Below are 19,871 nucleotides of genomic sequence, written 5' to 3'. Positions count from 1 at the left end.
AATATCAACAATTGCAGATTTCATCATAACTTAAATATATCACATTCTTATAATCCCTAATGTCTTAAAAATGTCTGAAATGTCTTTAACGTCTTCAAAATACAACTTTGCACATTTCTGCATAATTTGAATAATCTGAAAAAGGCTATCAAGAGAGACCCATGTCCTAAATACCAAAGCTGTTCAACTTGCACTTTTGAAGAAGATTTTTAAAGATGTTTTGACAAAAAATTACCAAAATTGCCATGAAAAATAATATTTGAATATTTCATACAACTAGCACAAATTTGACTAAGGTCATTCTTAGGGACATGTTTACCAATATTAAAGATGTTAAACACCCGTAAAGGAGAAGATTTTTGCCAAATAAAAACAGAGTTAGCCTCAAAAATATAAAGTTCCATATTTCAACATTATTTGAACATATCTGATTAGGGTAATCCCTGGGGACCTGTAATCCAAATATTAAAAGAATCGTACTGGCTGTTTTGAAGGAAAAGCTTCAGATGTACAAATTTGGGGACGATGCCACACATCCAAATATTTAGATAAGCTCTGCATCGCTGACAGCAAAACTAAAAAACAGTTGCTAAGAACAAAGACGTGTTGATTTACAATATAAAATAATTTAAGATTTTGTACCAGGCTATAATTAAATAAATGTTACTGGAGCATAAGCTTTCAAAGACGTAAAGTCTCCTTCATCAGATGTAAGAACGGAATGAAGAATTGAAGCAGAAAGTGACAGAAAATTGAGAGTGAAAATTTCAGAAAATTCAGTAATTCAGAGTGGACACTTTTCACTCTGAATTGTCTGTTACTTTCAGCTTTTATGTTTTATTCCACCCTTGCATCTGATAAGGGACTACACGACCGTGAAAGTTTAGTCTCCAGCAACATTTAATTGATCATAGCGTCCTACCAAAGCTAAGAATAATTCAAAACAAAAATACAAAAACTTATCAAAATTCAGTTACTGACCCTTTAAAATTTAAATCTACATTAGAGATGAGCTGAGGTTCTCAAGCTTGTTTCCGGACAGCTATCTGTACACTCATCTTCTTCAATATCTGTAGCACCAGCTTCTGTAACAAATCTTCGATTTCCAATTAAATACAACTTTTCACATCCTGAAAATAATGCAACCATAGGAAATATGGCGGGATGAGACTTTAAATGAAAGACAAGGAGCTGATTAGGTTAAGGAAACAGGGACTTTCATATACAGTGCCTCTTTTCAATACTGTTACAAAATATTGGCTTCTTCTTGTCATCAATTGATGAAAAGTGAAAAAGCCAACTCTCATATACTGAAACAACACTCTCCGATGTTTAAGTGATGTTTTACATACGATTGTGCCTAGTAAAAGAAATGTGTTAGCTGTGATTACGCAGCGGTACTGTGCAAGACGTATCGATTGCGCTCTGGTCGAGGGACATCGCCACAGTTCTGTGGCGATGACCCTTGACCCGAGTGTGATCGATAAGCCATGGCCCAAAGTACAGCTGCGTATTCACAGCTAGTGCTTTGCATACCATCCACTGAAAGAAAAAAGGTTGCTTCACGTATTTTAGCTATTCCAGAGTACTTAACAATTAATTTCAGGGGATAATAATACCTATGCTTCAAATTTAACACCTTTTACTATTTTGGAGAGAAAACTTACCCTTTCTGGTATTGCTTCCGCGCGATTACGACTTCAGCGTGTGGTTACAAGAAAACTGTCGCAACTTCCGTTTTGATGCACCATGGGATAGGTAAAGGCACCAAACTTGAACATCAAGTGTTAAAAAGTAGAACGCCTCTTGCACGCCGATGTTAAAATTAAAACGTTCATGATGGTTTTCTGATATTCTTTTCGGTTTTCCAAAATTTCAAACTGTTCTACATGTGTAAAATTATTTTCTATACTTCCTTTTTTAGAAAAATAAACATGCTCTCAGCAATTGTAGACTTGAAATATTTTTACCTATTGTGAAATTCGTTACATCAAAATCCTTGTACTTGTGCCTGACAGCAAGGCAGTGGTAAATTTAATATAATCATAGTAAACTAAAAACCTAAGGATTGTTAATTGTTTCAACATATTGTAAAATGTTTGCATTCCTGAGTTTCTGAACAGTTGAAGGAGAAGGTTTCAACAGTGTTCATAATATTTAATATGGTGTTAACAATATGAACACTATATGTTGCTGTTCAAATTTGAACAACGACATTTAGATTTTGAACGCGCAATTTATAGCATCCGCTATTTTTACAGTGCATGCATTCAAAAACTTTGCTGATGGAATCAGTGTTGCTAAGCAACAGGAGATAGCAATATTAAAAATCAATTAACCAAAACAAAAAGCGTGGTGTTTGATGAAAGAAACTGACATGCCGATATCATGTCCGAACAACTTAATTATAAGCTTAGCTATGTATTTAGATAATGCAAAATTTCACAAACAAGGCATATGACTGACACAATACAAATGCGATGATAACTGTGTTGAAACCAAGAAAGTTTTTGCTTTCTCTTTTGATGTAACTATATAAATTTTACATTTGGTAGTCTTCTGTACAGTCTCGTAATAATGCCGAAATGATGATTTTGAAATATTGAAGAAGGGGTCGAAATCAAATTCATATATATAATGATATATCATTTTCAAACGTTTTTTCTTATAAGAAGAGTTTGGACAAAATGCAACACTTAGGAGTAAAGCGAAATTTGATGATATAATTCATGGCAGATGAATACTTTATCGTGGTTTCTCTTGCCGCAGAAGTGAGATTATTTAGTGTAATTACAAGATCTAATCTTTTCTGATCTACCAATTGTGGGGTTCATTTTAAAGCTTTTGGTGTTAAAAACTTTTCAACGTCTTAGTTTTTCGAAAAATTCAAGATTTTGCTTTTCTTTATAGAGTTAACACAGTCACAGGGAAGGTGGCCATTTTAAATTTCAACTATTGGTAAAGCAATGGGTAATTTGTGTCTCCAGTACCAAAATTTGCACTGTGACCTTAATTATTATTCCTGATTTCGAAAGAGGATTGATGAAAGATTCTTTGAGGAAAAATTGAGGAAAAGTTTTAGTCTCTTACTTTCGAGGCGCATACTGACGAACAAACAAACAATATCTGCATCATTTCTGGTTGACAATGCACGCTTTTACTACCTTTACGTAGAAGACTGTTGGATTAAAAATGTCTTGTCAGAAAAGCGGTAGCACATAATATATTTCTTGACTGGAGAATTTGTTCAACGACGTGCACCGCCTTGCCTTTTGTTCTAGGACGGGACAAGTTCAGTAAACACAATTGGAACTATTTTGTGATTATAAGATCTTGCGCATTTGTTATAATCTATTTAAAAATCGTCAATCTAACAGTGCTTTTGTGTGAAGATGCGGTCCAATTTCGTAAATTATTGATCATTGCACAATCATCAAATACATCTCCTACACATTTTACAATTTGTCTAGCTTCTCGCACTCTCAGGAAAGGAGAACCCATTAAATGTAACTGATTTGTCAATTTTGTTCAGGTTTAAGGGAAAATACAAATTCCCTTTCCCAGGTTGATTTGTAGGCATTTGCTATTCTCACCAAATGATGTATGATAAAATTGTAAATTTTTGATGGAAAAATGGCCTTCTACATTTACCCGTGTCAGTTCTGCAGTGGTGTTTGTTTTTTTGGTGATTTATCTTTCAAATGATTTGGTAGATGTTAAGAAAATGTCTTGTACATGTATTCATTGCATATACAAGGAAATGAGACCTGGTAAATTTGATGAAATTACCCTTATCTTGTGAGTGTGCTAATTAATGCTGGAAAATTTTGAAAAAATCACTGAAATATTTCAGTCCTTCTTTTAAAAATTATCTTTTGTTGGTAGATGCAAAGAAATTAAATCAATATCATCTATCTGTTGAAACCTTAAAATATTAACGCTAGGAACAAACAGTTGTTGTCTGGAATTTTTAGAGATGGTCAGAGATGTCTTTGAAGCTTTCAGGGACCACTCTGGGGAGACCCTAAATTTTTTAGAGACCACACTGATGTGACCTTGAAACTTTCAGAGACCACCCAGATGGGTCCTTGAAACTTTCGGGGACCACCCAGATGGGTCCTTGAAACTTTCAGGGACCACTCAGATGTGCCCCTGAATCTTTCAAGGACTATCCCGATGTGACCTCAAAACTTTCAGGGACCACCCAGATGGGTCCTTGAAACTTTCGAGGACCACCCAGATGGGTCCTTGAAACTTTCAGGGACCACTCAGATATGCCCATGAATCTTTCAAGGACTATCCCGATGTGACCTGGAAACTTTCAGGGGCAACCCAGATGGGTCCTTGAAACATTCGGGGACCACTCAGATGTGCCCCTGAATCTTTCAAGGATTATCCCGATGTGACCTCAAAACTTTCAGGACCACCCAGATGGGTCCTTGAAACTTTCGGGGACCACCCAGATGGGTCCTTGAAACTTTCAGGGACCACTCAGATATGCCCATGAATCTTTCAAGGACTATCCCGATGTGACCTGGAAACTTTCAGGGACCACCCAGATGGGTCCTTGAAACTTTCGGGGACCACCAGATGAGTCCTTGAAACTTTCAGGGACCACTCAGATGTGCCCCTGAATCTTTCAAGGACTATCCCGATGTGACCTTGAAACTTTCAGAGACCACCCAGATGGGTCCTTGAAACTTTCGGGGACCACCCAGATGGGTCCTTGAAACTTTCAGGGACCACTCAGATATGCCCATGAATCTTTCAAGGACTATCCCGATGTGACCTGGAAACTTTCAGGGACCACCCAGATGGGTCCTTGAAACTTTCGGGGACCACCCAGATGAGTCCTTGAAACTTTCAGGGACCACTCAGATGTGCCCCTGAATCTTTCAAGGACTATCCGGATGTGACCTTGAAACTTTCAGGGACCACCCAGATGGGTCCTTGAAACTTTCAGGGACCACCCAGATGAGTCCTTGAAACTTTCAGGGACCACTCAGATGTGCCCCTGAATCTTTCAAGGACTATCCCGATGTGACCTTGAAACTTTCAGAGACCACCCAGATGGGTCCTTGAAACTTTCAGGGACCACCCAGATGGGTCCTTGAAACTTTCAGGGACCACTGAGATGAGTCCTTGAAACTTTCAGGGACCACCCAGATGGGTCCTTGAAACTTTCAGGGACCACCCAGATGAGTCCTTGAAACTTTCAGGGACCACCTTGATATGACCCTGAATCTTTAAAGGACTATTCTGATGTGACCACCCAGCTGAGTCCTTGAACCTTTCAAGGGCTTTTGAGGTAAAATTTTGATTTTCTCAGGGATCAATGTGTGACGGACTTTGAAACGGTAAGGGACATGCAGTTGTTACACTCGCCATCGAGAACCATAAGAAATGACCTTAAAACAAACAGGGTCTACTTATATATATGACATCAGAGAAATATTAGAGTCAAAAAGGTCATGTAAATGGTATGCTATGGATAGTTTTATTTCCTGAGATATTAATATTCCAACAAAAAAAATTTGAACAAACCATATCAAAGAATTTCCAGTTTGTCCTTCTACATTTAAAATGATTCTAAACAAGTTATCATTGATAATGGGTACTAACTACTTTAATTACAAGTCTGCAGACAGGATAGAGTCCTCTTCATTACTTAGGTTTTTGATAAAAATACTGCAATACAGATGGCGCTCAATGGCGGAGAATGAGTTCCATGGTGGTGAAAAAATAAAACCAATGTAAGCCGCCACACTTATTACAAAAGGTCATTAAAATGAATCAATTAGTACTTAATCGACAGGGTGCTGCCAAACATTTTTGCATGCTATCATAACACTGACAGATTATCGTTGGTACCATATTTCATAAAGTTTTGATGCAGTATTTACAACACTATGAGATCAACATCTGTACCAACTTTCATCAAATTTGATGCAGTATTTGTGGATATATCACTCTAATTAGGAAAGTTAATTACATAAGCAATTACTAATTAATTAACATGACACTGATAAATATCTTTTTCACTGTTAAAGCAATGTGAGCTCAGCATCTGTACCACGTTTCATGAAATTTGATGCAGTATTTCTTGACATATCAGCCTAATTACGAAACTTAAGTAATTGACATGATACTGCTACATGACGTGAAAGAAATTGATGAGCATATGTATGGAATAGGTCAATGTCCTCGTACTAACTTTGAATGATACTGGTGGAAATATGTTAGAGTTATGGCTCTGTAAATGAAAAAATCGTGACAAAATGGCTGCCAAACAGCCATATACAATCTTACTGTCTAAAAAATCCACATGCATACGTATAACATAAGTCAATGTCCATGTACCAGCTTTGAATAAAATTGGTTGAGACTTGCCAGAGTTATGGCTCTCAACATGAAAAAACCATGACAAAATGGCCATATTGGATAATATAATGGCCGACCAGTGGATAGTCATTGCTGTACAAGATGGTCTTCATTCATCGGCGTCGATGTCCATTACGGCACTTAAAATGTCGCACACAATGTGTAATCTCGGAAGACTCCTGTCAGTGTAGACGCAGTGTCTGCCAACATTTACCGCAGCCAAAATTCCAGTTCCTGTCATGTAAATATGAGGATTTGCATTAGTGTCCAAATTCCAAGTATTATATTACACAAGTTCGGATGATTGTCACTTGTTTTAAGTGATGTAAAAAATATTTTGAGGTATAGAAAAATAATTACACAAAACAAGATCTGTTGCCTTGGCTGAAGAAACCTGATGCCATGAATATTACTTAAGCCTTTGGACACTCTAAGGCACCACACAACCACTGAAATTTAAATACCAAATCCAGGAATGAGTTCTGTACAAATATAACATGGAATAGGCAATAATACATAGAAGTCATATATATATGTTTCATCTCACTTCTGTAGCAAGATAATAAAAGATTTTAAAATGGAATAGGAAATTTAAGTGTGTGATTTTGTATTTGATAGTGGTATTTTAGGAAAGTGGAGAAAAACATTTTGTAAAAATTATTTTTCACATATTTTGAACAAAGCCACTGATGCATCAAACAATCTTGATGAATAAGTACATTTTCTTATTGCTACATTATTCATTTAGATTGTACAAGCTGTGCACCAAAATAAATTGTAACAATATACAGTGCTGACAAAAATTAAACCTGCACAATGAAAGATGGCACAAGTTGTAAAAAATGCAAAATAAAAACATTGTCAGAAAATAAACAAAATTCTCACCGTTCTCATTTTCTGATCCATGCAAGACCCACTCTCCAGGGTGACTTAACAATTCTACTAGTCTGGTATACAGACCAATAGGATTGTCCTGGTTATCAGAGTCGGCTTTCACCATCCACATGTTTTTCGTTGATCTGTCATGGTTAAAAGAAAAGTGCCTCTCCTCTCCAAAATAACCTACTGCTATACACTTCACGGAATCAACCATTCCAACTCTTTTACCTGTTGGTAAATAAATTAATATTGATAATTAATACTTGAAGACGCTATAAAAACATGGAACAGCTACATAAATACTTGCTATAAATTGCATGTAAATATGTTTGAAGGGACAGTAGCTGTAATTTTGGCTATTTTTTCAGCATTCTGGTTCTAGAAATCTACTGCAGTTTCTAATCCTTTTTCCCCTGTCATGTTGAACTGTCCTGTATTCTGCTTGTCAACATACTCTGTATGTGTGACATGACCATTGTTATTGTTGACAATTTTCAACAGTAACAATGCATGATTGTACACAAAAAGGTTGCATTGACAAATATATATTTGGTATTCATTTTGGTTCAGGATTCTCACCAGAAACTGTAGTTGAAACACAAAACAAAAATACTGAAAAAAGTTAAAAGTTACAGCTAATTGACATATAACTATTGATTACCAGTATTCTAAATATTTATAAATTAAAGAGACCACTAGTATGCTGCTGACACTCTACAAGATCACAACATAATTTACATACAATGTTAAATTTCCATTAAGTAGAATGGAAATCCTACATATGCTTGGATAATGAAGATTATGGTGATTGAAATCTACAATTAGGAGAAGTTGCTTTATGACTTACAAATCATGTATGCATGTAGCAATGTATGGCATTTATTCCTTGTTATGAAATATGTTTTTGTTTCCATTTATTGATAAAAAAGACTATGCTTACCCCTACTGCTATTCTCTATGTGGCAGAAAGCTGGCTGTACATAGCAGTTCCTGTCCTTCCTCATACATTTCATAATTTCACCCATGTTCCATGCAGTACAGATGATAGCAACATTGTGGTTTTTCTTTTGGCAATCATGATTAATTGCCTTGACTGCAACAAGAAGCCGTGATATTTCCTCTGCAGACCATTCCTGTAGTGTAACAGATTATATAGAAAAATTAATTAATGAAACAACTTTAAATTCAAACAAATTCATAAAAAACTTGTTCTGAGTTTCTTTTTAACAAAACTTAAAGGGACAAAGTCACCCATTTTTAATGAATGTTGTTTTGATATGAGATACTTTTTATATGTTGACATGTTGAAAGATACTGAATAAATAGGTGACCACGCATGTATTCGATTCTGATTTTAGACACAAGACATGAAACCAACGCGAGAATGAATAAATGGTCATGACCATGAATTCATTTTCGCGATGGTTTCATGTATTGTGTCTAAAACCTGGTTTTAGAGCTATAGAATGTCGGAGAAAGTTATTTTCTTTTTTCGTTATTCCTTTCCATAATGCACTGATTGGTAGAAATATCTGGGCCTGATATGCATGGTAAGGTAAGGTCAAGGCCCAGTAATTTTTTCATTGCTTTCTAGGCATACGTCTGGTCACCAGACCTGGGAAATACCACATGCATAAATCCTTCCAATGAAATATAAGATGCCGTAGGGTCAAAATATTTGTATGTTGACAAACAGTCTTCTACAGTATAAGAAACCTTGAGTATGTTTGTCTGATTATATAAAATAAGTATATAACAGACTGAAAACGGCTATTTTAGACTAAGGTTGAAAAGCACAGAGGCTGTAACTTTGATGATTTTGTAAGTGTTCTTGATCTGTGTTTATCAACAAAGCTTGTCTTTTAATAAAATGAACTATGCATTGCTACCTACAGTTGCCAATGACAAGTTAACAAGTACACACTTGAATTCCATAGCCTGATTGCTATGAACATAGGTGTACAATGTTCTGTGGATGACCTGAATACAAAATTTAAACAATGACAATGCAGATTATACTCATTTAAAAACTATCTACTGTTGATTGACCAATCAGAGTGCTCAATTCAGGGTGTTTTATCTACTCGTAAAGCCTTGGTCACCAAATTCCAGAGACGAATGACAGCGCCGTAGTAAACTACTGTCCAATCAAACGTGAACATGTCATATTCTGTAGGCATCTGGTATGTTTTAATATTCAAATTTGGTAACACAGCGGAAACCAGCTGCAACACAAAATCTGCTGTGCCCTAGGGCATTTATATAATGTGGCCTAGGGCATTTATAGGATGTTCCATTACACTGGAAGGCTATTTCACAAATAAGTTTTAATTCATATCCTAAACATGTTACATTGACAAAGGGGACGGTTGACGTAAAAACATTGAAAACAAAAATATATCAGTTAGGGGCGATAGTTTTTAAGTCGGATAAAACCCTCGTACTCGGGCTCTTCTGGTATATAAAGTCCAACCCTACGATAAAATGTCTCGGCCTGCGGCCTCGACATTTTATCATTGGGTTGGACTTTATATACCAGAAGAGCCCTCGTACTCGGGCTTTATCCTATACATAGGGTATATCTCCATGTTTCAGGGATTCAACCCAGAAACTGCAGATGATACACAGAACAAACAAAATTAAAAAAATGACCAAAGTTACAGCTAATGGATCTTTAAACTATACACTGAGATCTTACAGTGAGATCTTGCTTGTCCTTTGTTGAAATTGGACATTTTTGAAAATAATGACACCCTCAGTCAATTTAAAGTAGAATCTCACACTGTGTGAAGTGAAATCAACATGTATACTTCAATGTGACAGCTTGTCAAATTTTTGGTTTCAAAGTTACGTTCTGGACATTGTTTGTTTAAATCGCATTTCTGAAAATTTAAGTGTGGTCTTCAAGAGTGTTCTCCAAGGCAGTTGATAGAATGGACTGGGTTCTAGGATGCAGGTTAATGGTGCTGTAGTTATGTATGATTCGTGAAAAATCTTTTACAGAAACCATACCCTCTGCGTTACACTGTATTTCAGTAAACTGGAGCATACACACTTTCACCTTCAGTACTTTTTAAAGCTCTGTTGTAAGCTTTTCACATAGGAAGGATTGTCTGTCGTCTGTCATTTTCAGAAAGCAGCCTATTTTTCAAGTACTGCTATTAATTGCTCTGGAAATTTTCATGCAAGTACTTAGGGGTAAGCTTAATCAGACTGGAACAACTTGTTGCATAATTTGCATGTGTGTATTTTAGGGACAAATTTTGGTGTTTAGGTTAAACAATATCTCCCTGAAACTGCTAGTTTGATTGCTTTGAACTTTCGCTTCAGATTTCCAGGGGTGTCCTCAATCAGATGTGTTCAAATAGGTTTGAAAATTGCATTTTTGGATTTTGGGTCATTTTTCATTTTTGTATGTGTTCAAAATCCTCTTTCTATGAAACCCCTTGTCCATCTGCTGTGGTTATATTTGTTGTACACATTTCGCTTAACATTGCCTTGTGTCAGTATGCCAATATCACAGGGGAGCTCTATATTGACCATTAGTTTTGTTTAATTGGCCCTTCCAAAGCTATTCCTTTTTGATCTCACTTTTCTTTAGATATTTCCAAGTAAAATATTTTTCTTTACAAATCTCAAAGACTAGATCATAAGCAAATTAGAGGTTAGCATCATATTTGCCTTTTATTTTATTTTATCATGTTGATGTATCAGTGTCATGCAAATGGTCTAAAAGGGGCAATTGGATGAAAATATAAGTAAATAGGATATAAAACACCATGCTTTAAATAATATCAAAATTGCAGTCACATCAATTGTTGGCTCTGAATATTATTTTTTAGAAAAAATGAACTTAATGAACTGCAATTTTCTTATAGAGTTTGCCAAACATAGATGAAATCCCGAAGTTTGTTCAGCCAAGCATAGAGAAGCTGGATCCCATAAGGCTACAGAAAGACCTTCCTGATGCCTATGAAGGAAGGATTCCACATGAAGCAGACAGAGAATGGCTGCGGCATTTTGTTCAAGACATAGAATCCTATGCTCAAGTACGTATGAATCACATGAACGAGCTTATATTGATATCATTTGTCAAGATATTCTGAAAACATATCAATCAATCAAAGTTTTCTTTTTTACTAGATCCACTTCACATTAACCTGTCAAAGGCTTGTGTGTAGAAATTAGTTTCTGTCATTTCAGACAACAATGATGGCATAATCATAACCAGGGTTTTGCCAACATTAAAAATATTGTTGCCATTTTTCAGCAACTTGTTGACTTGTTCACATGTTTGTGAACAGCAGCATAGTATTGATATAGAAATTATGTTTATCAATGACAAAGACTAATTTTGCAGAAAGTATTTCACAGAGATAATCTCCTTCCCCTGACTTAAAATCAATGTTATTGATGAATTTTCATGCAACATACTGTACAACATAATCAGCTGAACTTAATGTTGGGATAATTGTCATACAGAGTCCTCCTGCATTAATTGATCTATTCAATTTTTACTTTCCTGATAATGGGTCAACTGTACAACATGTGTCAGTGTAGTACAAACAAAAAAATATTTGTCAACAAAATTAACAAATTGATTTTCAAAGGTAGTTTTTTTATCATCACAGCTGTGGCGAAAGGAAGATAGCCAAAATAAATTCCTAGTAGCCATTTAAATTGTTTGTGGCCATTTGCAAGTAACAGTTGATATGTGGCTTTGGGAGTTCTGATCACGACAAATGAATTTAGTCTGTATAATGAAAACAATGTGAATATGCACATAGATCACACAGAATAATCTGTGAATTAGAAGTAGCAGTTGTTTACATTGGAAACTATTTCCTTTGGCAAAGGGGCTGTTTAATTATCAGGAATATTCTTAAAGGGATAGTAGCTGTAACTTTCGATGATTATTTCACTACTTTTGTTCTGTTCAACAACGACTCATATACCAAAGTGCCAAGTATTGAGCTTCTTAACAAAGTATGTATGCTTGCATTGTTATTGTTGATATTTGAATTTTCGTCCGGACGAAAATTCAGTTGTCAACAATAACATTGTTGGTAATGCATATATTGACTGTGGTGACAAGCTGAATACTTGGCATATCAACATGATGTAGGTAGTAGAACAATAAACTGTAGGTGACACAAAGACCAAGAATGGTGAAACAATGATCAAAATTTACAGCTACTATTCCTTTAGTATTTGTCCTTAATCATATCAGTGGTAAATACACACGTTATTCCTGTAATATGTGTGGTGGCAAAGTTACATATGTGATAAATGTATGACTTTGTTTAATCCTTAATTTAATGTATATGACTGTTTTAATACTAGGTTCCATCCAGACTACCAACCTCATGGTATTTCCATGAGTTACTGGAAGCTGCAGAGCAGAGACATATGCGTGAAGAAAGCGTTGTACTTCCAAGGCATGTTGAAGTTATCCAAACATGCATTGAAAGAGAATGTCCAGATGTAAGTTATATGTTTCTCTTAGCTGTATGTGAAAGCAAGATGATCACCTTGATTGTAACATGACTGGATAACTTGGATTGGCATATGACACCATGAATATCTAGTGTCGTCACAGTAATTACTGGAGGACCATGGAAAACTGTGATGTGCATAATAGTATTAATAAAAATGAAAATATGTGGTTATTTGAAATGGAATGAACCAACCAACATGTACTGTTTGATATCTACAGTACCCCATCATGGTCCTACTAAATGGAAATGAAAATAGTAATAGTATAAGACAAATGAACAAAGAAATTTTACAAAGCTCATCTTAGTGTGCTGCAAAACAATGATATATTAACTAGTATAGTAGAAATTCAGTGAAAACAACACATACATTTTAAATATGTCAGCAGTTTCTAATGACAGGTATTGAAATTTCCTCTTTCAATATTAGGTGATTATTGGGAGAACAGTGAGGCCAGCTGCCAGTCAGAATGCAAACAGACCTGCAAGTACAGCCTCACTTGATGATGTGGCAGAAGGAAGTCTCCTGGATACCAGTGCTGTTGATAATGCAGATAGCTTTGAGAGCCTGGCAGCAGGTATGTTGGTGGCTGTCTTCATACCTCAGATCAGCCAAAGGCCACAGCTTGGGAAAGTGATGGAGGTTAACAAAGGAGACGAAACATTCAACCTGCACTGGTATTCAGGGACATGGTCTGGTGTCTGGAAGCCTTCCTTTAATGGAGCTGGAAGAAATAGGAGACCCAACATTGAGAGTGTTTGGATCCATTCAGCCATTTTCTGGGATTTTGATCTGACCGAGGGTGGTTCACTTCCAAAGAGAACAGTGACCACTCTCAGGGAACGGTACAGAGAGGTTGAAGAGGAGATGGCTGAAGATTCCGATGATGGACATACTACATGAGAGGACACAATGAAATGACCAATGACTTTCCTCACAGAGAATGCCATATCGCATAGTCAGTAGAGACCTATGACAGAGGTACACATCACAGGACTGCTTGATAAGGCTATGTACACAAGCCAGGTAATAATGCCCTGTAAACTAATAACTACCGGTAATTGTACATGCAGAATGAGGTACATGCAGATGTACATGATGTAAATGAGGTTTTTAGCTTGACTACTGTGTTTTGTGTACAATCTTTTAATTCTTTGTCTTCGACTCTATACTGATACAAGACAAGACGAGTGAACACATCAATTTTGTACCAAATCTCCTACATAGGTTGCAGACACAACCAAATCACATGATTTTTACTGCCAAAATGGAGTTTTGTGGTGATGATTTTTGTTGTGTTATTAATAGTCTTGTTAGTCCCCACGGACACCGTCCAGGGGGACTTATAGGTTTGGTCATGTGCGTCCATGTGTCCATACGTTCACGCAGATATCTCAGAGATGCCTGGAGTGATTTCATTCAAACTTCGTACAACTTCATATGTCATACATATGCACGTGGATTTGTTTGTGATACGATCCAATATGGCCGCCGTGCAGCCATTTTGTTACGATTTTTTCATGTACGGAGCCATAACTCAGGCACATCTCAATCGATTTTATTCAAAGTTGGTACAAGGACATCATACATATGCACTTCAATTTGTTTCACAATATGATCCAATATGGCCGCATGGCGGCCATTTTGTTAGAATTTTTTGCATGTCCTTAGCCATAACTGAGGCATGTCTCAACCAATTTTATTCAAAGTTATTACGAAAACATAGACCTATGTCATGCATATCCACATTGATTTTTTTTGTGATATGATCCAATATGGCCGCTGTGCGACCATTTTGTTATGATTTTTTCATGTACAGAGCCTTAACTCAGGCACATCTCAACCGATTTTATTCAAAGTTGGTTCAAGGATTTTGACCTATATTATACATATGCATGTCAATTTGTTTCTCAATATGATCCAATATGGCTGCATGGCGGCCATTTTGTTACAATTTTTTCATGTAGGGAACCATAACTCAGGCACATCTCAACCGATGTTATTCAAAGTTGGACCAAGGACATTGACCTATGTCATACATATACACATCAATTTGTTTAACGGCATGTAGCGGTATCATGTCAATTATTGAATTTTCGTAATTAGGCTAATATGTCAAGAAATACTGCATCAAATTTCATGAAACTTGGTACAGATGTTAAGCTCACATTGCTTTAACAGTGAAAAAGACATGTGTCAGTGTCAAGTTAATGACTTTGTAATTGCATATGTAATGAACCTTCCTAATTAGAGTGATATATCCACAAATACTGCGTTAGAGTTTATGAAACTTGGATTTTGATCTCATAGTTCTGTAAATACAAATCAATGACACTTAGTGGTATCATTTATATGTATAAATTAATTGCTAGTTTGCATTTACATAATGGATGTTTGTTTTTAGGGTGAATGTCCAAAGTACTGCATCAAACTTTATGAAATATGGTACCGGTGATAATCTGTCAGTGTTAGGATAGAATGCAATAATGTTTGGCAGCATCCTGTCGCGATTAAGTACTAATTGATTCATTTTATTGACCTTTTGTAATTAGTATGGCAGCTTACATTGGTTTTTTGTTTTCACCACCATGGAACTCATTAAGTCCCATCTGTATCGCAGTATTTTTAATCACAGACCTAATTAATGAAGAGGACTCCTTCCTCTCAAAGGACTTGTAATTCAAGTACAAGTGGGACTGTGTCATTGTCAATGACTTGTTATTGATGTTATGGCATTTGCAGCCAGCCAATGGATTCATAACTTCATGACATTTTCAATCAGCCATTCAACTTTGTATTATGCTTGCTTGAAGGGTTTTGCATGTACATATTTCAAAATTTAGAAATGCATCATATGTATTGAGACATAACTTTTCTTTTATTAGGCTGGGCCAAGTAGAACATGTGCACAAATTAAAGCTTCCAATCAAATGTGTCTTGCAGTACACATGATGTTATCATTATATGAAGTTCCTGTATGTTAGGATTTTCCTTGTTCAATGTACCAAAGGGCCTACAGTTATGATAATTAATTAACAATAAATAAAACATGCGTATTTCAAGCAAATAATTCTTTGTTCATTTTTCTTTTAACAGTGATATTTGATTAACAAAACTCACAGTTAAGACAAACAGTAAAATCATTCATTCCTTCCAAGTCCATAATGTACTTTAAAATAGCAATAACAAATCATATTATGGTCATTCAATTTCTAACATTGCTCATAAATGTAACATTAAATCCTGCACTGTTTGCAAATGACAGTGAAAGTTTTCAAGGTACTCAGAAGTGACCGCAAAGCCAGTACAGACCACTTATTTGTGACCAGAAGTATCAAGAGCGGCTCAGGCAAGACACTACATGCTTCTAGAGACGAAGATGAGTCCTTGAAACTTTAAGGGACCACCCAGAAGAGTCCTTGGAACATTCAGGGACCACCCTGATGTGACCCTGAATCTTTCAAGGACTATCCTGGTGTGACCTTTAAACTTTCAGAGACCACCCAGATGGGTGCTTGAAACTTTCAGGGACCACCCAGATGAGTCCTTGAAACTTTCAGGGACCACTCAGATGTGCCCCTGAATCTTTCAAGGACTATCCCGATGTGACCTTGGAACTTTCAGGGACCACCCAGATGGGTCCTTGAAACTTTCAGGGACCACTCAGATGAGTCCTTGAAACTTTCAGGGACCACCCAGATGGGTCCTTGAAACTTTCAGGGACCACCCAGATGGGTCCTTGAAACTTTCAGGGACCACTCAGATGTGCCCCTGAATCTTTCAAGGACTATCTCTATGTGACCTTAAAACTTTCAGGAACCGCCCAGATGAGTCCTTGAAACTTTCAGGGACCACCCAGATGGGTCCTTGAAACTTTCAGGGACCACCCAGATGAGTCCTTGAAACTTTCAGGGACCACCCAGATGGGTCCTTGAAACTTTCAGGGACCACCCAGATGAGTCCTTGAAACTTTCAGGGACCACTCAGATGTGCCCCTGAATCTTTCAAGGACTATCCCGATGTGACCTTGGAACTTTCAGGGACCACCCAGATGGGTCCTTGAAACTTTCAGGGACCACCCAGATGGGTCCTTGAAACTTTCAGGGACCACCCAGATGAGTCCTTGAAACTTTCAGGGACCACCCAGATGGGTCCTTGAAACTTTCAGGGACCACTCAGATGTGCCCCTGAATCTTTCAAGGACTATCCCGATGTGACCTTAAAACTTTCAGGGACCGCCCAGATGAGTCCTTGAAACTTTCAGGGACCACCCAGATGGGTCCTTGAAACTTTCAGGGACCACCCAGATGTGCCCCTGAATCTTTCAAGGACTATCCCGATGTGACCTTAAAACTTTCAGGGACCGCCCAGATGAGTCCTTGAAACTTTCAGGGACCACTCAGATGGGTCCTTGAAACTTTCAGGGACCACCCAGATGAGTCCTTTAAACTTTCAGGGACCACCCAGATGGGTCCTTGAAACTTTCAGGGACCACCCAGATGAGTCCTTGAAACTTTCAGGGACCACTCAGATGTGCCCCTGAATCTTTCAAGGACTATCCCGATGTGACCTTGGAACTTTCAGGGACCACTCAGATGGGTCCTTGAAACTTTCAGGGACCACTCAGATGTGCCCCTGAATCTTTCAAGGACTATCCCGATGCGACCTTGGAACTTTCAGGGACCACCCTGAGGTGTCCCTGAATCTTTTTAAGAGACCACTTAGCTATGACTTAGGTACTAAGTGACTAAGTAGATATGACCTTGAAAGTAAACAGGGATCTACTGATAGGACCCTGAATTGCCTAGAGAGGCACTTTGAAATGGTAAGGAACAATCAGATATGATCCCGAAACCTTCAAATGCATTTAGGTCCTCAAAACAATATAGCAGTCATCAAGTTTTGACCTCTAATCTTGACATTTTCAAAAATGTGTATCTATCAGATGAATTATCCTTAGAAAATTGTCAAAAACGATAAATTTACTATTTTTGAAAAGCAGATGGCTTGAAATGCTCCAATTTTTTTTATACTACTTTAACATTTAGTTTGATAATTGCAATTTTAATATTTTCACTAGAAAATTTATAATTATGAAATACTTTGAGTAAACCCTCTCTTAGAAAGCATATTCTGTGACTTTTACTGTTCATCTTATAATCACAAAATAGTTCCAATTGTGTTAGTACGTATTACTCACCGTGTTATCCATTTCTTCTGGTAAATCGCGGCAAGTAGTCCCCAAAAGAGCTGGAAATGCCAACAACACTGTAGCCGCAACGACCAGCAAAACGTGTAACATTATTTGTTATTAAACTGGAAGCCATTAATCGCGTTGTTCTATTTCCAGACGATATTTACATTAGATATTTTTAAAAGCAATTTAAGGTCCCGAATTCGAAAAAGCATGTGTCAGTTTAATTACAATAAAAAACTTCGTGCTTCGCATAAAGGGCAATTCGTCAACCTTATCAAATGAAACGTTTGCAGTCTAATATATTGCCATGCGCTGTCCGTCTCATTTTAATTTGTCGAGCGGAACAACGTGACTGATCACAGTAATACACAGTAATGGTTTGTTTTCATGCCCGTGAATATGAATAATAATAATAACAACAACAAATTATCGATGACCTTAGTGACCTTTTACCTACTTTAATATATTTAGGCTCCCATTCAAACAACGTTGCACAAAATACCTTGTAATTTGTCATGAAGGTAAACTCAAGATCCTTAATCGTGAATATGGTAACCATGCTGACTGGTCACATGACCTAGCGGCCACCTTGGATTGAATCAATAAGATACATCTTATTTTCAAAAAAAGGTTTGTTAATCAAAACCCTGTAAACACATTTTGTAGCAATAGGGCCAGGTTCTTATATCTTAAACTTCACGGTCACTGGCCCTGTAAAATTTTAAAAGAAGATTTTTTAAACTATAATTTTTGTGAATTTTCTGTTACCTATGACCTGCCCTATACAGGTAAGCTGTGGCACAGACAAATAGAGAAACAGACTAGCAACGGCTATTGTTCAAGACGTGAAGCGGTTACGTAACCCATCAATGTTCGCCTCGCCTCAGGAAGCTCTCGCCCCTCTTTTCCGAAGAGTGTCGACCATGCATTTTTCGGTAATTTTTGGATTTTCGCCAATTGTTAAGCGAAAGTATGTTCGGCAAAGTTTGTGTTGTTGTTGTCGTGTGATGCTGAGTGTTGTTGTCGTGTGGTGCGGAGTGTTTTGAGCTTCAGGAAAGTGAATTTTACCATTTTAAAAATTCCTCTAATATTTTTATGAATATATAATTAGTGTGTTTGAACCAAATTTTATAGTCTTTTATCAATTCTGTCTGGTTTTACTTAAGGTAAAGGGCGACGAATTCGGACGCGCACACGCTTTAGAACGTTTCTCGCGCAGATTTAACTCCAGCCTGCTGCAAATGGGTTATTTTGCAGCGCATGTATTTAACATCACCTGTCATTGTTGAAATTGCGCTTTTACCTAATTTTTTGACCCAGTTCTCTTAGAAATACATGTGACCTTTAACCTTGTCATATTTTGACCCCCTAGGAAGCTGGATTTTATTCAATATGAGCGCAAAATTAACATTTCTCTCCCATTTACTTGGCGCATATTACCCATTCACCTGGAGATATTGTAAAAAGTAGCGTGGTGACACCCTTTTATTAAAAGTGTAAACTAAATGGTATTATGTCAGGATTTTATTCGCCAAGTTTGGTCAAAATGACACCATTCAAAGCGACAGGAAGAAAGTTCGAAAATTATGTAGTGATATAATTTCGATATCGTCATTTTGTAATCGATACTTATGTTAAAATTTCTTTACAAACATCATGAAAACTATACATTCGATAGATATTGATCTTAATCCTTGGTATTTATTAAAATTAACTCATTTGCTAAGCGTTTTATTATTGCTTTCTTTAGTTTAAGTGAATTATATCATTTTTATTTATTTCTAACGACGCCATTTTAACGTCCGTTTCCATGGAAACGAGCGTGGTGACCCCCATTTTTATTTCATTTTTGCACTTGCACAACTTCAAAGAATATTTGTGCAAAGTTTCAAGAAAATGACACCACAACCTAATTTTG

The 19,871-nt window shown here is 36.7% G+C and overlaps 1 protein-coding gene across 1 annotated transcript; it reads right to left on the bottom strand.

Annotated features, from left to right (window-relative positions):
- Window positions 1-6,099: 6,099 nt before the first annotated feature.
- On the bottom strand, window positions 6,100-8,284 carry LOC139128364 (uncharacterized). The gene is made up of 3 exons (XM_070694152.1): window positions 8,201-8,284; window positions 7,267-7,488; window positions 6,100-6,615 (listed from the first exon to the last, which is right to left on the bottom strand). Exons 1-3 carry the CDS (start codon window positions 8,271-8,273, stop codon window positions 6,491-6,493), a joined length of 420 nt encoding a protein of 139 aa, XP_070550253.1. The 5' UTR covers window positions 8,274-8,284; the 3' UTR covers window positions 6,100-6,490.
- Between the last annotated feature and the right edge of the window lie 11,587 nt (window positions 8,285-19,871).

This window comes from Ptychodera flava, unplaced genomic scaffold (genome assembly GCF_041260155.1).
Source record: "Ptychodera flava strain L36383 unplaced genomic scaffold, AS_Pfla_20210202 Scaffold_50__1_contigs__length_938362_pilon, whole genome shotgun sequence".
Classification (NCBI taxonomy): domain Eukaryota; kingdom Metazoa; phylum Hemichordata; class Enteropneusta; family Ptychoderidae; genus Ptychodera; species Ptychodera flava.
This window is presented reverse-complemented; position numbering and strand designations above follow the sequence as displayed.